A 16,976-nucleotide genomic window follows, 5' to 3' on the forward strand; every position below is an offset into this window, starting at 1 on the left:
TCTGCTGTCTTCTACTGCATCTTCTGGCCCACGGTGCAGCCCGCAGGTCAAGCATTCAGGTGAGTTTGGTGTGATGAAAGGCTTAAGCACAACAGGACTTAGAATCCTAGATGGCCTGGGTTGGAAGAGACCTCTAAGATCTAGTTCTCATGTCCCTCCTCTTAACAGCCTTCCTCATTTCAGATGAGTAGTTACACAAGACATTGGATTCACAAAATCACTGTGGTCAGAAAAGACCTCTAAGATCATCCAGTCCAACAGTCAACTCATCACCATCACATCCCGAAGTGCCACATCTACGTGTTTCATGAAAACCTGATCCAAAGACTGTTTAGATCCCCCTGCAGGTATCTTGTATTCAGAAATGAGATCTGAGTAAAATCCTGTAAGGTTTCTATAAAAGCAGTAGGGCAATATAAATACACCAGGAGTACTCCTTTCCAAGTTACCACTGCAATGACAGGTGAAGACATTTCTCACGCATGTACCCATCAGGCCAAACGGATCAGTTCCTTCACATCACCCAGATATTCACAAGGAAAGGAAGAAAATGACTGATTTCCATTTCCACTTGTCACCTATATCCAGATGAATTTCTATTTTTAGAGAAGGAAGCAGCAAACAGCACGCTTAAAAAGCTTTCAGCAGCTACATTGCTTATGGCAGAGAAAGCCCATCAATCTAGCTGAAATTATACAGTCTACAAAGAACTCCCTGCTTTTTTCCCCCTTTCCTTGGAGAGTCGCTTAATGCATGCGCCATTTTGCTGTGCAAGAAAATTAATCTGCAGTGAAATACAGCTACGTTCCATATATGAAACAGAAACCCCCTTGCAGGCGGCATACCCAATATAACTGCAGATTAATAGCTACCTACTATATGACAACACAGTACTAAACAGGTGATCTTTGTATTCAAAGCTGCAACCCATGCACTGAAAACAATAAAGAGAGGTTCTGCAGAAGCGAGTGCAAGACACTACTAAATATCAGAGCACAGAAAGTATCAATGAAAGCAGCTGCAGCTAGACCAGTGTAATATTTCCCTCAACTCCTCACTGTGCTGCCACAATCACTGACACGGTATGAACTTGAATGGTATTTCTAAGCCACTCAGCCATCCTCACAGCCTCTGTACAGAACTGATGCAAACCTTGAAATTAATACTGTACAACAAGAACTAAACACCAGTGTCAAGTCCTGCCTGGCATTTAAAGCAGCACATGTTTGTCCCTGCCTTAACGAATCAAGAGCTACTGGACTCCAAAAATGCTGTCATGATTTAGAGGTGCAAAGATATGCACTACGTTCTAAAGAGATGATGCTCACCTTTGCATAGCGCTCCATCAACTCCAGGACTAAAAAGAACAAAACTTAGTATATGATATGCCTAAAATTGAGGGACTTAGCACCCACAGGCCTCCTATTCCTGGTAACCAGGCCAACCATAAACAACCCAGCTACTTAAAAAGGCTCTCCAACTCCTCAATTTGAGCAAGTATGCACACCACACAAAGTGGCCTTCAAGAGGAGGGGACCTGTAATCTAGTCCAGGGAAGCTGCTTTAGCACTAGGGTTGGACTACATGATCTCCAGAGGTCCCTTCCAACTCATACCATTCTGAGTGATTCTGTAAAACACAGAAGGGGTTGAAAGTTTTGCAATCAAGTGATCAAGACAAAGTCCCATCAGATCTCAGAGAGGCTAAGGAAGATCTCAAAGCTCAGATAAAGAGCAAGGTGCTCCAAACCACAACTAATAGGGTCAACTCTGGTAGCTTTACAATACAAATTCCTTGAAAGAGGAGCACGTGAAAATCAGCTCCTAATTCAAGAAACAGGAACTGTTTCAAGAACTGTGCACAGCTTCGGACAATTCTGAGTAAGTGGCATATTTTTAAAAGCTGACTTCAAACAAGCCTAAGAACATCACGATCCACAAATGCAAATAGGGAGTACAAGCTCTTCAACAAAACAGTCAGGCCAAATTCTTTGGAACGCTCATAGAACATTCAGATCCTTTGTCTAGCACAAGTATCCGGAGACCTGCTCACCTTCATCGGGGGGTATTTATGATAAGGAGCTGCCCCTGTAGCCAGTTCGATAGCAGTGATCCCAAAGCTCCAGATGTCTGCTTTGAAATCATATCCTCTGACCTGAAAGACATTAAAGAATGTTAGCATCTGTGTCTCCTGCTGTTCTATATGATAGTCCCATTTCTTTTGTTATACATCCTTTCACCCTTCACCCTTTTCTTGCTTCTCCCTCACTTCTCATCAGCAACTTGGAAACACCAACGTTATAGTGCTAAACAAAGAACAGCTTTTCCTTCCTCTCTTAAGTCCAATACACCTCTTTGAAGGTTTGAGAAGCCATAGTCTGATGGAAGTTACAGTCTTGGGCTGTGCAACCAGGGTTGTTCTATCACAAGCTTCTCCACATGGGAAACATGAAGAGGCACTGCATTAACCCATGCTCTGACTTCCATGCAAAAAATACCAGAAAGACATTAAACAGTATAACAAAGCTCTCATAGTTAATAGATGGACCGTTATCCCCTCGGGACATATGCCTCACTACACTCTTAGTCAACCACTTCATCAATCTGATTACAAACACGCTCGACCCTACATTTTCAGTGCTGTATATACCAGTTCAGTTAAAAAAAAAACCCTCACTCCTGCCTGCAGACTAATATTTCCCTCCATTAATTAATAGTAGCTTCCGCACTTGACATTAAACACAGGCTTGTTCAGGAAAATTTATAGCATTTATTTCCCCTCATACACAGGAAAAAATATTTCATGTGCCAAAGCGGTTACTTCCCTGTTATCATTAGGTAATATTTTGGCACTTGCTTTCTCCACTGCAGGGGAGAGACATTATGTACTAATTTGAAGAAGAGCCACAAACTCCAAAGTGTTTTGGCTGCTGAGGATGGCTTGTATTTCTTCTTGCTCCACTATGCAAAGATGAATAATGAATCAGAGCAAAGCTAATAGGCTTACTGTATTCAGCGACACTAACGAGCTTTAGAAGGAGCCCATTGTGATGGAGCCAGGACTATTCCCCAAACTACCTTTAAGATCATCAGAAATTGTGTGAGTAACAAAACAAAAGATATCCCCTCTTCTATTTTGTGATACGATAATTGAATTAAAGTTTATTATAGCACCGGCGGTTGATATCGTGTACTAATTTCTTCAGCTCTGCAGGCATCATTTTTATGAGCCTTATAAGCTTGAAAGGCTTCCTGAAGTGAGAGCTTATGGAAGCCACTGCTATGAATGGCTTTCAAATAATTATACCAAACAAGCACATGGATCTTACATAATTCATAGGGACAGAGCACGAGAGGAAATACACTCTAAGTTCTACAAATTGACATTTCTTCACATCATTTTTAGGTTTTGAGACCAATTTGGCACGTTTCTTGGATTTAAGCCTCACAGATTGACACAGTGCACAATGCCCCATTTTAACTGATTAGTATTGTTCATTATATTATATTATACAGCCCTGAGCCAAATGAAAGTTATGAGGTCCAAGCCTGCCTACTGCCATTCGTCTTGAAATCCATCTAATACATAACTGTTATCACCCTGCCAGTAAGTTTCTCTCATTTATTTTTCCTAGCAGGTATTTTTTTTATTGCCATAAATCCAATCAGTGAACGTACATTAAGAGATAACGCCAGGCTATCATACATTAACGCGCTAAAGGAGCTTTACCGACGCTGAAGTAAAATGGATGGAATCAAGAAAATCTACAGATCGAAGGCTACCCTACATTCACCCCTTCCTTCTGTTCCCTGCTGGATATAACGGCTCAGAGTGACACCTGCTGGAAGGCAGCAGGATGATGTCAGTGGACACTGGTTTTGCTCCGTTTCATTTTAGATTATACATAATGTGGAGGTATTATCCAAATACTCCTAAAATCTTTTACTATTAACAGGAAGAAAGAAGGAACAAGCCAGGTTTACTTTAATAAAACAACACTGTTCCAAAATATTTTTGTTTTAAAGATTCCTGGAAAAAATAAAGGAGAAATATAGAGTCTATAGTATTTTTGCTTGATGCAAAAACAAAACCAAGTTCAGCTCTCTGTCAAACTGGTTTTAAGACTGTGATGGACAGTACTGAGAATGTTTATGAGCATCCATGCCATAGACAGCACTGCAGAATGCTTTGTTAGGACTGTGGTAGGACTCTGCTGGTCGATTTTGCTCAGAAAAGGGCAGCAGTGCTCTACGTTAAACAAAGGCTTCAGGTGGTCTTCATTAGTAGTCAAGCAGATAAAGCTTACCCCTGTAGTTTAGTCTAGCAGTGGTGGAAGACAAGAAGTATGACAGCTATGAGCTAGGCAGAAGGGAAGAGAAGGAAAGGGGGGAGGCATTCCTCAGTAATTACATTCTGAACACTCACAAGCTAAGAGAAACTAAAACGCTCAATAAAGTCAGCTGTGCATTATTTTAGTGTGATAATTCCCCATCTTGACATGCTGCTTTATCCCCCCACAGAGATCACGTTACCCAACTATACATGAATATTCGCCACGCGTGAAACTATTTATATTCTGCCTCACATATAGGCAAAAGGGAGGGGCAGGTTAATCTCCTTTATGCAATAGCTAAGCTGCCTCATACTTACCTTGGGTACAAGCCTGGAGAGAAGCAACAGGGTGAGAAGCTACCAAACATTACACAGGAAAACCTGGCAGCAACAGCCATATCTAAGGTGATTCTCTGGTCTTAAGCCCCACAGGATGCAAAATTGTCATCTTAAGTGGGAGTAAATATGGCTGTTCCTGACAACAGGGATTCCAGGTGTAGGTCAGCTAAGAGGACGAGGCTAGGAAAAGCAATTCACCTGTTCCATAACTTCTGGTGCCATCCAGCAAGGTGTGCCTACAAACGTTTTCCTGACTTTATTTCTGGTAATGTCACCACCAGTAGCCAAAAAAGCGCTAACGCCGAAGTCTGCAAAGAAAGCAAAACCAAGTGCATTAAGATCACATCCTGAGCAAACAGAAGGGCTGCCCCCCTCGTCCCCCCATATTTCCAGCCCCTTGTTAAGCAGCAGAACATACAGTTAGACACGAGGAGTTCTCAAATGGACGAAGAATGATCAACCGTTAGTGAAGAATGCTGGTACATGAATACTCTGTAGTCAACCATTCAATTACTTCAGCGTTCAGCGCTGGCCAGCAGAGAGGAAAATTCCACTTTCCATTACAGCCCACTGGGCACATTAAGGCATGCCCTGCTGCTATACAACCCTGCTTTGAGCACTAAGTGCTTTGTTTATATTTGTATACGTACATAGCTAATAACCAAGCTTCAAGTAGCATCTCACTAATATTTAAAGCAATCAAGACTTTTCAGAACAAAAGGAGTTGAGTGCATACAAAGCTAACAGTTTGCAATATGTGCCATAACTGTACAGCCTGCAGACTGGAGGTATCAGCCACCAACCCTGGATCTTCTACCACCAGAACGAGCTTAGTTTGGTAACCTTCCATCACTGAGATGCTCAGAGCTCTACCAGGAAGAGACAAGAAGAGACAGGAACTGGGTCTAAGATTGCTCAGAAGAAAGCATTACAAAAGTGTTAGCAACCAAACCGTTCTTATTGGAAATAACTCAGTCAGGTGACAAGGAAACTGTAAACCCAAACTAAGTATTTCCTTCCAGTTTGCTCTAAACACACTGAAAGATTCCAACCTCTGAGATCACAGCCTTCCAACGACAGGAATTTAGTACTCACCAAAATACTGTATGTTGATAATTGAGGGTTCACATTAAAGGCAAGATTCACTGACACTGCAGTCAAATGCCTATTGTTAGAGTCCAGCTTCTTCCAGATGTGCTATTCTGTTGTCTTCCTCCTTGCTGGAGGCATCTCATACTGCTGCTAGCCTGGAAGTTGTAGCATTTAGATGGCTAACTATTGCTGTTGGCACCACAATCTACGTTCTTATGGAAACCCATTAGATCTCCTTGAAACAGTGGTTTTGCTCTGAGATCTTCCATACGTGCATCCCATCCCTGCTTTTCACAGAAACCAAAAGAGCTTCCAAAAATGCTCAGAGTAAAATTACAAGCCCTACTGTTCTCAACACAAGAGCAATTAGAAATCACTTGGAATAAGGTAATACTAATAGACGCTCATCCAAGTGCCATCAGCACGCTATAGTGATGTGCTGTATTTGAGCTTATGGGTATTATCTTACCTCAATTTTTCATGCAGTCATTTTGAGGGTAAAGGAAACGCCACTCGAAGCAAAAGAATCCCAGCAGTGAAAACATAAGCTGTACACAGCATTCACTGCGTTTCACATCAAACATGAGGACAAGTTTACAAACTCCAGTCTGAAATTATACCCCTGCATCTGCCATGTGAGGTCTGTAGAAAGTTTAAATGGAATTAAATTGTATTCCATTACACGGTTGATTTATTCAGTGTTTTCCCAATCGATTCTCCTCATTTCCAGAGGGATAAAACAGGCACAACCAGCCTGCGCTACTCTGTTGAAAGGACTGACTTTGAAACAGTTCTCAAATGTCATCTTACTGCCTTTATCCAAGTCCCAGCTATTAAGATAAGGTATTTCCTGAGAGCAAGCACATTCTGTAAAGCCATAAATTAAAATCCTGAGCACATTTAGGGTTCAGCCCTCGCTTCTGAGCCACTGATACAATCTGTGCCTCCTTGTCTCTGCTTAAGATCCCAGATTACTGACAACTGCCCCTGCTGAACTTCCTTCACGAACACTACGACAGAGCTGGAGCACCGCAAATGCATTTAACCCTAACGAGAGAAGTCATGCAATTGGAAAGGTATGACAGCTCACAGGCGTTTACTGCTTTGGCAGCTTGGATTTTACGCTGCCTCACCGCAGTGGTAAGAGGAAGGACTGCTGCAACAGGAACCACTGCTGCTGCTGATGTGAATCCCACTGCTGACAGATACTCTGAAGGACCCCCAGAATGACAGAGTTGAGCTGCTAGCAATTAGGAATCTCCAGGGATATCTGAACAAGTACAAAACAACAACTCCCTACTGCTAAGATATCCTCACAGTCAAGCTTGAAAGCTGTTCTGGTCACTTGATTAATGCAAAAGCTAAGAGGAGAAATCACTATTCATCACTACAGAAACAAAGACCCAGACTCAATAGGTCACCAATACAAGAATGCTGTCACAGAGCAACAGGCACCAGGGCTGCCATGTGAGTCCAGAAAATACAGTGTCACAGTAGCAGAAATTAGACTGTTTTATCCAAATTTAGAAGTCAGATGTTAAAAACTCTCTCTCCTCAGGTATCTCATACGGTAACGTTTCCTTCATTCTAAGCCAATGTACCTGCTGCTGTATCTAGCTACCACTAGGGGAAAATGGAGACTGCACTATAGGAGCCAGGAGAGCAAAGCCTACCGAAATCAGAAAGTGTGCTGGGTTTGCATCAGACCAGAGCAGCAATTCCCAACTTCTGAGTACAACAACAGCCTGAACAAGTCAGAGCTGTTTGGAAACACAGACAGACAAGATACTGAGCCTCCTCAAGCGAAAATGAAGTTATTTCAGAAGACAGCACCGAGCATTTCTTTCACCTTCCTTCTTGTTCAGTTGCCCACCATAGAACAGCTGCAGTTGTACTGAGTGTTTTGCTGTGAACTTTATGCTTTTAAAGCTGATGATGACTAAAGCCTGACAAGAGGAAGATGAAGGTCATGGTAAACCAGAGGTAAATGGCAATTTTGTGCTGAGAATGCAGCAGGGTGGTGAGATACCAGAGAGAAGATCAGCAAAGAACAGAAATGTTCCCTTTAAAAGCTATATGGTTACACAGCGGTGCTGGACCTGTCAGTACTGCAATAATGTCAGGGCACATGAAACGTGAATAAGATTTCTTTAAACAATGTAAAAACTGCTTCTGAAACAGAGCCCCCAATGCAAGCTCATTATGATATGCTAATGCTGAACAAAGCAACTTCAGGGTGATGAAGCACGTCCTGGTGAAGACGTTGCCCTTGGAGAGAGCTCACAAGTGGTTTCAGCAACTGAGTAATGCAACATCACTTCAGGAAATCCTACAGATGACACAAAGAAGAGGCAGGTTAACACCACGCTGCTACAGGGCAGGCAACAGAACTCCCCATCAGACACCAGGAAAATTCTTTTTTGCTCTTTTTTCATCAGAAGAAGAGGCTCTGAGGTTTGAGCCAGCCCTGCATCAGCACTCCTTGTCCCAACACAGATTTGAGCCTTGCCCCCGCTCAGGCAATTTAATCACCCAAAGTTGTCATTTCCTAAGGCAAAGTAGAGGAATGACACTGACTGTATCATAGCTAGATGTTTATGTAGAGCGCTATTTTAGTACAGTGAATTAAGAGCAGTCAGGAACACAGCGAACTGGTGACAAGTTGGCATGGATTTGTGGAAAGTTACACAAATTCAGTTACACAAGTTTTGCCTGGCCTTAACTATCCCCATTTTATAAATAGATAAAGTGTGAGGGGTTAGGCAGCTCGCCCAGTATCAATTAGCGAGTCCCAAACGACTTTGTGAGATCTCCATCTTTCACCAGGCAACATTGCCTGCACGGGAAATTGCAGGCACACAGTGCCAGAGGGAGGCCTCTGGGAGCAGGTGCTAATCCTGTCTTGTTTTAAAGCTATGGGGACAATAGCAATGCCTTCAATAGGAAAATCCCACACGGTGAGGGAGGCGGATGCTTTCCGTAAGAGCATGTCAGCTTCTGTAGACTCTTGTTTCTTCATTCAATTATGGAGGAGAGATGATAGTACTACTCAATATCCCAGTGATTACAGTCGGAAAGAAGGACTTGCTCTGCACCCAGTTGCAGTGAGATGGGAACACTGTGCCTTGGGTAGAGCATGGATCACAGTGAGCAAACCTCATGTACCGAGCATGCTCTCCTCTCTGTCCCTTTCCCATCCCTCCCCATTTATCAGCAGCCTCTCACTTCATCTTCCAGTAACTTAATAATTGCACAGTTACATAAACTCGGGAACATCAAGCCTTGCTTACTGTGAGAGGAAGCCTCCTGGTTTTTGCATTGGAGCCCAATGCACTTTATTTCAACAAGTGTTTTTACCCATGCAAGCTTTTAGACTCCACGGAGCCAGTAAATGCCAGGGCACAGAGGTTTTATGTTCTGATTAAAAAAAAAATACAGTAATTGCCATGGAGAGACTGGAACACAAAAGAACACAGCTATCTCAATTTACATTGCAGCCACCGCCAGCACGGCCCAGAACAATGGTATCAGAGAAAGAAAGTTCAGCTCTCCCAGAGATAGATTAATTCAGTGTGCAAGGAAATACTCCACGCTGAGAAAGCAATGCTCTCCAGATCGCAACAGGCTCCAAAGACTTGGTGCCAAAGCCACAAGCCCCAACCAGTGTCCTTGGGGAAAAAAAGAGAAAAAAAGATTAAGATATACGCAAACGGCTTCAATTCAGGCCTCGGTGGCATCTGTTAAAGGCAATTTTATGCCTTGGTTCAGTGGATGCATATTCCGAAAGCAAAAAGAGCGCAGTTAAAAATAGCCTTGAATAAAAATACCAAGTCCTAGGACCTGGGGAGGAGTTTAAGCCATTCGTGAGGGCCATTAGAGACATTTTTAGAATGCCTACTTTCAGTAAATGCCTCTGAACTCAAAGATTTTTTCCCTCTCCGCTGTGCTACCTGCACCAGCATGAACACAGTGCATCCTGCATCCAAACTGCACCCTTCAGCTCAGAACTATGAGAGAACCTCATCAAGATGCTTTTTCTGTTCGGTCGTCACAGAATTGCACAGTCTGTATTAGCAAAAAAACTGGTTTCTCTATTTCCAGGGAGCACAAAGGGCTGCAATTGAATAACACTGCAACATTACTACCATGAACTGTATGTGCAGGGAAAATTTCCCAGGTGTGCCTTAACAATACTTGCATTAAATTCACTGATACACCATGGAGGAACAGCCCAGCAGCAGGGTTACCTCCACCACAGGGCAGGCTTGTCTATAAACTTCCCTAAAAGAATCTGCTTTGTTTTGAAGGATTTGCAATGTCAGATTTACATTCCTCAGATCTGCACTTAGGATTTCCATTTCTTTTGAGACAAGCCTGGCCAATGGTATCAAGCAGCAGCAAGTGCCCAGGAAGGTGAGGCTGCAAAAGCCAAACTCTCAGAGCTTCACACCAAAGGTTTGCGGGCAGTTTTGATGTAAGGATGACAAAGGGGAAAGGATACATTATAAAGAGCTGAAGTCATCTTTTCCTGCGTAACTGTTTGCAGTTTTACATACACCAAACCAGCTCCTTCAAGGGAGGGGCCCCCATGTGCTGTAACCTCAGGCTTCATTCCACAGCTGATCGATTTTCCTCCTCATGGTGTAACTTTCCAGCGAAACAAACACTTTTGTTCCATGGGAACACAGTGAAGTCATCCAGCTGATAATTAAAGCGGTCGATTATCAACCAAATTATTCATAAGACACATAAATATTGTCCGAAGGGGAGCGCTTTGATCTTGCTGAAACAAAATTCCCTTTATTTGAATTGAGTTGTTTCCAGCAGTTTTTTTTGCTGCTCAAAAATGTCATGAGGAATTTCGCTATTCCATCTTGGGTCAGGAAGAAAGGAAGCTTAAGTGTCAGAAATTCCCACAGAAACAAACTCTCGTGTTTTGTCCAGGCCAACCTCCTCTCTTGTATTTGGTCATTCGTTTATTTTTGTTTCTTTCAAGCCATCAGCTGCTTTCACAGAAACAAAAGTACTTCCTGATGCTGTTATGAACTTGCTGACCTTGGTTGAGTTCAATTGCTTTACTTTGTTGCAAGAAAGATTAGAGTTACTCCTTGTGCACCTTCAAGTAGAAAAAAAAAAAAAACAACAAACAAACCCAAAAATGGTTCAAGGGAACATTTTGTTGCTCACAAATTGGCCTGGGTTGAAAAGCACCACAATGCTCATCCAGTTTCAACCCCCTGCTATGTGCAGGGTGACCAACCACCGGACCAGGCTGCCCAGAGCCACATCCAGCCTGGCCTTGAATGCCTGCAGGGATGGAGCATCCACAGCCTCCTTGGGCAACCTGTTCCAGTGCATCACCTCCTAAGATCCACCCTAAACCTCCCCTGTCTCAGTTTAAAACCATTCCCCCTTGTCCTATCACTGGCCACCCTTGTAAACAGCCATGCCTTCTCCTGTTTATACGCTCCCTTCAAACACTGGAAGGCCACAATCTTGCAGTGCTGCTTCCACAGGACGTGCAGAAATGATTTCATCACAGAAGCGTTGCACATATAAAGCCACTAGTAGACAGAGAAGTCCAGGGGAATATCTGCAAGTCACAAGCCAACGAAACACTTCAAAATTCATAAAAGATAAGGAAGAGACTTTATGAGGCTATTTAAGTTGGCCTTAAAGCTACCTGTCAACTGTAAGTTATTCAAGGAGACAAAAATACAACAGGCACCTTAGTAAAAGACTTAATAAAAAAGTCAAGCCTTGGCACCCTGTTGAAGAGAAACACAAGTAGATTTATCCTAGGCTGGCAGGAAAGTAGCGCATTGTCCTAATGCAACAGTTATTTACAGCCTCTCCTAGAATATAACCCAACAGTCAGTGCAACTGCAAATCCAGAACGGTACATCTTGGCTCCATGGTAGAAAAAATAAAGGTATTTTATTAGTGCAAAGCACTTTGGTGACCACACCCTGCCTTCCATCAGCTGCCAAGTGGGATGAATTATTTGCACTTCATTAGAAACATTACAGCAGGCATGCGGAGCACTGGGATACTTGAAACAAAAATCAAAGCAGATCTGGGATCTAGACAGAAGCTCTGTATTTTAGGTGCTGTGTCCTTTAACAGTGCTATTCTTTCCTACAGGAGAAAAGCAGCTACTCATAGAAACTTCCCAGTGCAACACATCCTGTCTTCTGATGGGACACCTATGCTCCCTGCTCCCAGCTGCAGGTCCAGGCACCAACACACCAGGGGGGTTCGTACCTCTCAGCACTATGTGTGATGTGCCTGACATGATAAAACTGCAAAACCCTGCCCCCTTAAGGCTCAGCGCACAGCCTCATCCACCACTTGGTATCCATCAGCAGGACAGAGCATTAAGAGGCCTTATGACAAACAGATACTGCTCTTTCCAATTAAAAATGGAGTAAAAAAGTCACATGTACAATAGTGTTTGCTAAGATGGCAGGAGCAGGTGCCAGCTCTGCCCTCTGACAAGAAGCATCATAAGGATTGCAAAGGCACCACAGGATGCACCAGGCCTCAGGGAAGGGTGAAGGACAGCAAAGGGAAAATCTGAACATCCATAAGAGCATCTTCTGCACTCAGGACAGGAAAACAGCACACTGGGGAAAAACCACCAGTCTAAATGTAACGTTCCAAATGTACTCTCCAAAAATCTTATTTCAATTGTGTATTGACACAGCTTGTGACAGCAGTAAGCACAGACATCTCCAGACACAACTGTATTAGCTAAAGCGACCCCAGAAGTCCTCCCTGCCTTGTCTCTGGATCCAGCTGCCTGCATGGCTGCTTCCACAGTGTTCCATTCAACCCAGTAGTCTGGGCTGGGTTAGCACTTGGTTCGGCCACATTGAGTAGGGAGCATCCACATGAGCAGTTTGAGCTCCATATCTTTGACTGTGGAAAAGTTGCAACTTCTACAACTAGATATATATATATCAGTGTATTAAAGCTGTTTCTTGAAGCTACCATTTCTATGCTGGTTTGTTTTTCATGCCCATTAAAGAGTCTCTCCAGACACACAGTTACGCTCAGAACTTACTCAAAGCTACTAGGAAAAAGTTACCTGCAATTTGCACTGAGCCATCTTCTCCAAGAAGAATGTTTCCTGCTTTCACATCCCTGCAGAGAGACAAAGCAACAGTGAGTGAAACTCATTAAAACTTGCCCTCATCCAATGCATTAAAAGTTGGTTATTTTACGTTCTGCCGCATTAGAACTTCTTGCTCGGAATCACACACAAAAGAAGAGATGTAACACAGATTGTAAGTTCAGTGCTAAGTGCTATGGATACAAAGAAACTGAAAACCTTACTGCAAAATACCCCTCGGCCCCACGCCCTGCTACATCCAGACCTGGTTCACATGCTTGGAAGTTTTATAGCCTATTTTCCCAAGCTGCTTACCACGTCATGCCAAAAGAAGTACCTACACACTTGAGACCTGCACAGCTGTAACAGCATGCAGACCCAAGTACTGTATCAAGAAGGGCTGCAAGCAAAGTGTCTGCATTGGGAATGGATGCAGTAACGAAGTAGGGCTGCGTGGTGTACCTCACATAATGGCAGCCATCCGAAGGGAAGAGAACAGAAGAAAGAACAGATTCTCCCCCCGGACACCTTCTGCAAATACCTAAAATCCTTTCACAGACAAAGCCAAAAGCTATTTTTCTCTCCTCCCTTGTGAGTTGTGAGAGCAGAACTGGCGCAATGGCCAGGCCAGAGCATCCTGTTTGGGCCCTGGAAATCTCCTTCTTGGCTTCTGAAGAGCCTGGGCTGCTGCCAGGACAATTCTGGACACATCTTCTCCAGCACTGCTAAGTTCCTCCCAACACCCAGCGTAAGGCATTGGCACAGTAAGGCTCCCCCCCCAGCAACTAGTAGAACAAAAGTGAATGAAAACTGTCTGTAAGACAGGGCCAGCAAAGATGATTTTTACCATACAGACAAAGTCTTTTAAAGGAGCACTTCAAGTCCTGCCAAACAAACACCACTTGCTAGCAGGAACCATCTCAGAGGCCTCATCCATGTCTGAAGTGCAAGCATAAGAACAAGCACAGGAAATGCTAACTTGTTTTAATGATGCAGGTAAAGATGCATGGAAACACTGAATGATATTCAGAATTAACCTCAAGAAGCTGATTTAATATCAGAATGGGTTTTCATGCACTAAGGAGATCCAACATTGGTACTGGAATAACCACACAAACCAAATCGCTGTCAACCAGCTCCAGCCCTGCTTATTTCATGCTGGCCAAACATGTGTGTGCTCTAAGGGGAAAGCCAGCTTTCCTGCCAAGGAGCATTACCCTTCCTTTTCTAAGAGCTGCAGCCTTCATAGACAAGCAGGCATCAGCACCGCAGCGCTCAGGGACCATTAAGTACAGGGAAGTATCTGGAAGGATTAAATACAACATTAAAAATGCAACTACACCACCCCTTGCAGCATCCATTGGCCAAATTCAATACAATCAGAGCTTTGGAGAGTTTATTTCCATTTAATTGAGAGTCACCAAACTGCATATCCTCTATACTCCCACAAAGCCATCAGAGACTGTAACAGGAGATGGAAGAGATCTCTGTCAGCATCTACAGAAGATGCCTTTGAGACACACGTAATCACTTGAGTTGGAAGGGACCCTGAAAGGCCATCTGGTCCAGCTCCCCTGCAATGAACAGGGACATCCTCAGCTCCATCAGGTGCTCAGAACCCCATCCCCTGATCTTGGGCATCTCCAGGGATAGGGCACCCACCACCTCTCTCATTTGCAGAGGCTTGTTTTCTAACTCCAGATTGGATCAATTAAAGTTTACATATTTCCTTGTTGGAAACAAACGTCAATAAAAGTATGCTGCTTTTGAGCTGATTCAAGAAATTAAAACAAGCTGTTGCTATGATAAGAAGTTCACCAGCCACTGCCAAACATTCAAATCATACTGAAGAATGAAATCACAGCTTGATGTGGCTTTTCTTCCGGGTGATCAGCCTCCATGAATGCAGTTACTCACCCCAGCGTGGTACACTCCACCCCAGAGCACCAAATCAGAGTGCTGACAAGCACACCAAGGGGACACTGATTCAGCTTTGGAGTCACTGAACCACTGGAACACTGCCCAGCTTTGCCATTCCTCCTCCCACTATGAAGGCAATGTATGCAGGTATGTCACCTGCAGCAGCAAGGAGCACAGGGCAGATTAACTGCTGGATGAACACAGATTCCCTACCTTTAGCTTCTCCTGAGGTCAGAAAAAAATCAGTATGCCTTAAAAACCATCCTTAAGACTAACTACGTTTAAAGCAGTGAGGCAGAGGGAAGGAGGAATGGTGGTTTCCTGTTTATTCTCTTCTTATATACTGATAGGCCCAACAAGATTAATGGCATGAAGTTTGTTACTCCAGGATATAGCTACAGCCAAGTATAACAATTTGAAGGTACTCCCTATTAACGTGGTAAGGTCCATATCCTGGGCTGATACAGTCAGAATAAATGGTGTGCCTCTAGTGTAGTTATCATATTAGAAACAGGAAGTAGCTTCGGGCTGTCGCATGAACAGTGATTATATCACATCTTAAATGAAGTTACCGAGTAAAAGCTTTCTGTCCCTTTACACTATTCTCTCTTAAAGCTTCCAAGAGCCTTTCTCCAAAATATAGGTTCTGTTTTTATTTATCTTGCACTTCACACCAGAGGTTCCAACCTCCTCCAGTGCAAAGCCAGATTCCCCACACCTCAGGACAGAAATGTCTCATTCACATCCTGAACTGGTTTAGCTTCCCAAGGCTACCCAGCGCTGTGGTACAATAGACAGGGAAAAGTGACCCCATGAAGTGTATCCTAATGGTTTGTTCTTGCTATGAAAAGCTTATCCAAGCCCTCAAAATCCTGCTTAGTGGCCAGGTCTGCCTTTGACTCTTGGCACTGTCACAGTGTTGTCACTGCAAAGACAACACTAAGGGTGTATCAAGACCTGCTGCTCCATGTGGTATTACCAATAACCAGCTGTAGGGGTATAGTCCTGGCACAAACAATAATGAAGCACGTTAAGTCAATACTTCTTGAGTACTTTTAAAAGCCTCGATATTGTTTGGAATTTGAAAAGAATCTGCTCAGCTTGTGCTCAAAAGTCTACACCAGGAGCAACAACTGGGACATCCATTTATGGCCACTGAAATGGCAATGTCAGCAAAAGACCTGAGCAAAGACTTGTGCAGCTGGCATCTAGGAGAAAACAGCAATGGGAAGAAGAAGAGAAGCCTTGTTTATTGTGCTTTCTCTTCTGATCACCTGCTTGTACGTGCCTTTAGGATGCGATGTCGGCTGTCAGCACAGCCATGAGTCATCTGCCATTAGACGCAGTTTACACCAGCTCCAACAATACACTTCCATGTGCTGAACTCTACAATGCATAATTTGGCATGATCAAGGTGGGGCTGCTCCTGCCAAGTTCCATTAGTATATTTCTTTTCTACAAAAAAGGTGCAGATAGAAGAACTACCGTTTTCTGTTAATGGTCACGAACAACCCAATATTTATTATGAATATCAACAACCGCTGCAGTCAACATTATTCTGAGTAATTTGCACAACGCTTTCAGGACAATCTCTCTACTTGCAGTTAAATGTGAATCAATTTGTAACATTATGCACCAAACGAGGGCCTTTTCCTCCACAATCGAGCGTTATTCTCTCTTCAATAGTTCACTGTTACCTGTGTTCCCTCTTCTTCCCTTATGAGCCAGGATATAAGCAGTCAGTTACAGGAACAGCACAACCATTTGAGACAGTGCTGCAAAATGGAAACTGGGCTTGGAGCGTGAGAGTGCATCGCAGTATTTCTGTCTCCCCAACACATGAGCTGACATTCGAGACAACAGTATTAGGAGTGCTGTAAGGCAGCACGCTCCCATTCTCAATCAAAAAAAAAAGCCACATGTACCCATTTTCATACCACAGGGGTGAGCCTTATGTACTGAACTTCTGAGTGAGACACAATTACTGACAGCTGCAGTGCTGTACCCAACCGTGCAGAGCTAGACTCAGAAGATAACTGCTAGAGCTCTTCCAGCAGCAGAGCAGCTTCCATATTCCTCCCTCCAGCCACCCCAATGATGCTCCATTTGTTCCTGCTCACCCACAGGCATCCCAGAAAGCTCTTGTGGCCACTAGCAACTGAGGCACACACCAGCAACC

The 16,976-nt window shown here is 43.6% G+C and overlaps 1 protein-coding gene across 1 annotated transcript in view; it reads right to left on the minus strand.

Annotated features, from left to right (window-relative positions):
• The window catches only part of OXSR1 (oxidative stress responsive kinase 1), an 81,846-nt gene that overhangs the window by 18,184 nt on the left and 46,686 nt on the right, over positions 1-16,976 (minus strand). The window contains exons 5-7 of the mRNA XM_072329398.1: positions 12,854-12,909; positions 4,870-4,979; positions 2,053-2,154 (exon numbers count right to left, since the gene is read on the minus strand). Coding sequence (XP_072185499.1) covers positions 2,053-2,154; positions 4,870-4,979; positions 12,854-12,909 — 268 coding nt within the window. The remainder of the gene's footprint in view (positions 1-2,052; positions 2,155-4,869; positions 4,980-12,853; positions 12,910-16,976) is intronic.

Source organism: Excalfactoria chinensis, chromosome 2, assembly GCF_039878825.1.
Source record: "Excalfactoria chinensis isolate bCotChi1 chromosome 2, bCotChi1.hap2, whole genome shotgun sequence".
NCBI classification, from domain to species: Eukaryota; Metazoa; Chordata; class Aves; order Galliformes; family Phasianidae; genus Excalfactoria; species Excalfactoria chinensis.